Source organism: Contarinia nasturtii, unplaced genomic scaffold, assembly GCF_009176525.2.
Source record: "Contarinia nasturtii isolate CC-2019 unplaced genomic scaffold, AAFC_CNas_1.1 Cnas_scaffold_5507, whole genome shotgun sequence".
NCBI lineage: Eukaryota > Metazoa > Arthropoda > Insecta > Diptera > Cecidomyiidae > Contarinia > Contarinia nasturtii.
Window position 1 is genome coordinate 1 of NW_022202778.1, and position 3,286 is coordinate 3,286.

At 33.1% G+C, this 3,286-nt stretch overlaps 1 protein-coding gene across 1 annotated transcript; it reads left to right on the top strand.

The window, feature by feature from the left end:
- Positions 1-1,919: 1,919 nt before the first annotated feature.
- On the top strand, positions 1,920-3,035 carry LOC116351477 (the record flags this gene model as incomplete). Its single annotated transcript, XM_031783581.1, has 1 exon — positions 1,920-3,035. A coding segment is annotated over exon 1 (1,116 nt), but the record flags the coding sequence as incomplete, so codon positions are not given.
- Positions 3,036-3,286: the final 251 nt, after the last annotated feature.

Genomic DNA, 3,286 nt, shown 5'->3' on the forward strand with positions numbered 1-3,286 from the left:
GTAACTGAATGTATGGATACATGCGCGATGTTTCTTCGAGGAACTCTTACTGATGACAACATTTGTTGGGGTTACGAGCTGGCCATTCTCTATAATCAAAACGATTTGAAACGATTCTGTGAAGTGACGATCGCCATCAATACGAAAGTGGTTTTTTCATCGACCGGTTTTCTGGAGTGCAACGAAGTAGTACTTGGTCACATTTTAAAAATTGACCCATTGTCTTGTTCCGAAGTAGAAGTATTTGAAGGATGTATGGAATGGGTAAAAAGGACTAGTGGAGCGGCCGAACTGACAAGAGAAATCGTTCAAACTCATCTTGGTCATTTATTATATGAAATTCGCTTCAAATCAATGACACCACAACAATTTGCTGCTCTCATTCCATCATATGGCGGTTTATTCTCAGTAGACGAATACAAAGATATCTTTCAATCGACTGCGATGCAAGACTTCGAGCCAAATATATTCAGCCAAAATCTCAGAACACCATTTGAAAGTTTTCAGTGCAATGAAATTGATAAAATTGAATGTAATCGTTTATTGGCATTATACTTTTCATCTAATCCATATTTGATCAAAAGTATCGAAAATACTGTGTTCTCTGTCAATCAACCGATGTTATTAAAGCAAATCGAATGCAGCAAAGTAAAAGAATCTAAGCGGAATTATGAGTACCATGATATTGAGGAACTGCCGACCGAAATAAAAATCGTTCAAATCCATGAATCAGCACCATCCAACAAAGAACTCGTTCTTTATAATGAAAACTCTACCCTGAAATCTGCAGAAGTTACATTCATAACTTTGCCGAAGCCGATTCTCGTAAGACCTGGATTTATGTATGAAATACAGCTTAAACAGACACCACCACGCAACTGCTCCACTGGCAATATTCTAAAGTCAGAAGTTCAAATGGATTCGAATATCATTGTAAAGTTTCATCACGATCACATCGATGAGCGCGATTTTGTCGCAAGAGGAATTATTCGCAAACTTCAATTCTACCGAGCTTAGAAAATTATCCATTAAAAACAATCAACGAGTTTTCTTCATTCAAATTCAAAGTCATTTCACTTTGATTTTAATTGTTGGAATAAACTCATCCAAACCATATATTTTTTGGGAAAAATACATTATACGTCTTCTTTTCTCATCAATCTGCCATTTTGCATAGGTTAAAAGACCAGTCTCAAGAAATTCGGCTGGGTACTCTTAATGGTTTCAATTAAGTGTATGAAACTCTCACTACTTCTATAAATTATAGACTATAATCAATAGCAAACGTACAAATAAGTTTGACAGTTCAAATCAATTCTAATCAATTCATTAGACAACAGATACTTATTTCTAATTTAAATTGAACATTCGTTAAAAGTTTCAAATTCATTTTATTTGTGAAGAACACACAATTTTTTTTTGTAAATTTTTTTACTTATTTTTTTTCAATTCCGTCACTTTGGTTGTGCACAATGACAAATTATTATTAACTTTATCTTGAAAAAAATGTTTTTCTTCATGAAATTTGAAAATGAATTGTGCCAAATTGGCAACGAAATATTGTAAAATTCAAACTTTAACTTTTTGTCCTTAAAAATTTGTCGAAAATTTTAAACGAATCTCAACGAATTTGAATTGAATAACTTTGAATCTGAAGTTTCATTGTCAAATCAGCGATCGAATGTCAAATGGTTATTGAGTGTCAAATGTGTCAATTGACAATCTGATATCATATTTTTTGTGCTTTTGTGTTCGCTGTAGTAATTGGAAGTGTTCGCAAACCACAAAGTGGTGAAATTCAAATTTAAAGTGGTATTTGTCGAGAAAAGTCGACATAACTTCGAAAAAATTCACAAAAACAATAAATTTTAATTTATATTTTTATATTAATTTTTCCAACAAAAAAAAATCGCCTCAAAATGAATGTTTTGAATTTCCTGAACTGCAATTCACTGGAGCAACTAAAATCGAATTATCCATTGAGAGTGAAGCAATATCCAAAAGAAGGTTTAATAGTTTTAAACTACTTGAATAGTTCAAAAGCGTCTAAAATTTCAAATGAGTGTCGTGGTTTGATTCTGTCCACGGATTACAAAGTGATTTCGCGTTCGTTTGACCGATTTTTCAACTACAATGAAAAAAGCACATTAACACCAAAGGGCCAATGTCATGCAATTGAAAAAATCGATGGAAGTATAATTAAAATCTATCATTTCAACGGTAATTGGCACGTATCAACGCGTGGAACTGCCTTCGCTGAATGCACCATCCCCAGAGTAAAAACAACATACAAACAGGCTGTATTTGAAGCATTGGGGCTCATTATTTCTGATGACGATATTAACGAACAGGCCGAACATAAATTTCAACAATTTTGCCAAGATTGCGGCATGAATATTGGGCACTCATACATTTTGGAATTGACTGGCAAAAGTAATCGAATTGTAACAGAATACAATCCAAATAAATACGAACTGTGGTTACTCGGAATTCGATGCAACGATCCAATTGGAAAATATATCGACGTAAGTTCTGTGAAACTGTCTGATGCAATCCGGCGACCCACTTACAATGTTTTTGAAAACATTGAGGAGTGCATTGAACGCTCAAAGAATTTAACGGATTTTAAAGAAGGCTTTGTGGTATACGATCAAACTACGTTTGAACCAATTTTGAAAGTAAAATCACCAAAGTATGTTCAAGCACATAACATAGGTAGCATGGGTGAAAATCCAATTAAAAATTATTACAAAATGATACTTAACGGCGAGTCGACCGAATTTTTGGCATACTTTCCACATTTTAAGAAGGAATTTGATGAGCTTGACAAAAGCCTCAAGAAATACTTTGATACAGCACAAATGGAATACGAGAAACTATGCAAAACTATGCAGTCAGACACCGATTTTAAAGTTTTTGATGTTAAACCATGGAAACAATTTGCAATTAAAGCATTTAAAAATAAACAGCATTTATACAAAACATTTCTAGACTCGCGAGAATGTGATCAGTTGAAATTTATAACACAACATATTGTAGATAAATCAAAATGTTCGATGATTTTGGAATAAATTCACAAAAAGAAGTTATTCTTTGATATTTTAATAAAAGACAACACTGTCGTCCAAAAATTTGGGCTCATGACTGGTATGGGCTCATGAATTGGTAAAGTTTCAATTTGAAAATGGTAAGAGAAAAAGAAATAATAAGAGTAATGGCTTCAGTTTGAATATTAGTAAGTGTATTTCAGATACTTTTGAAGAAAGCAGAAGTGGCCCAAATTTTT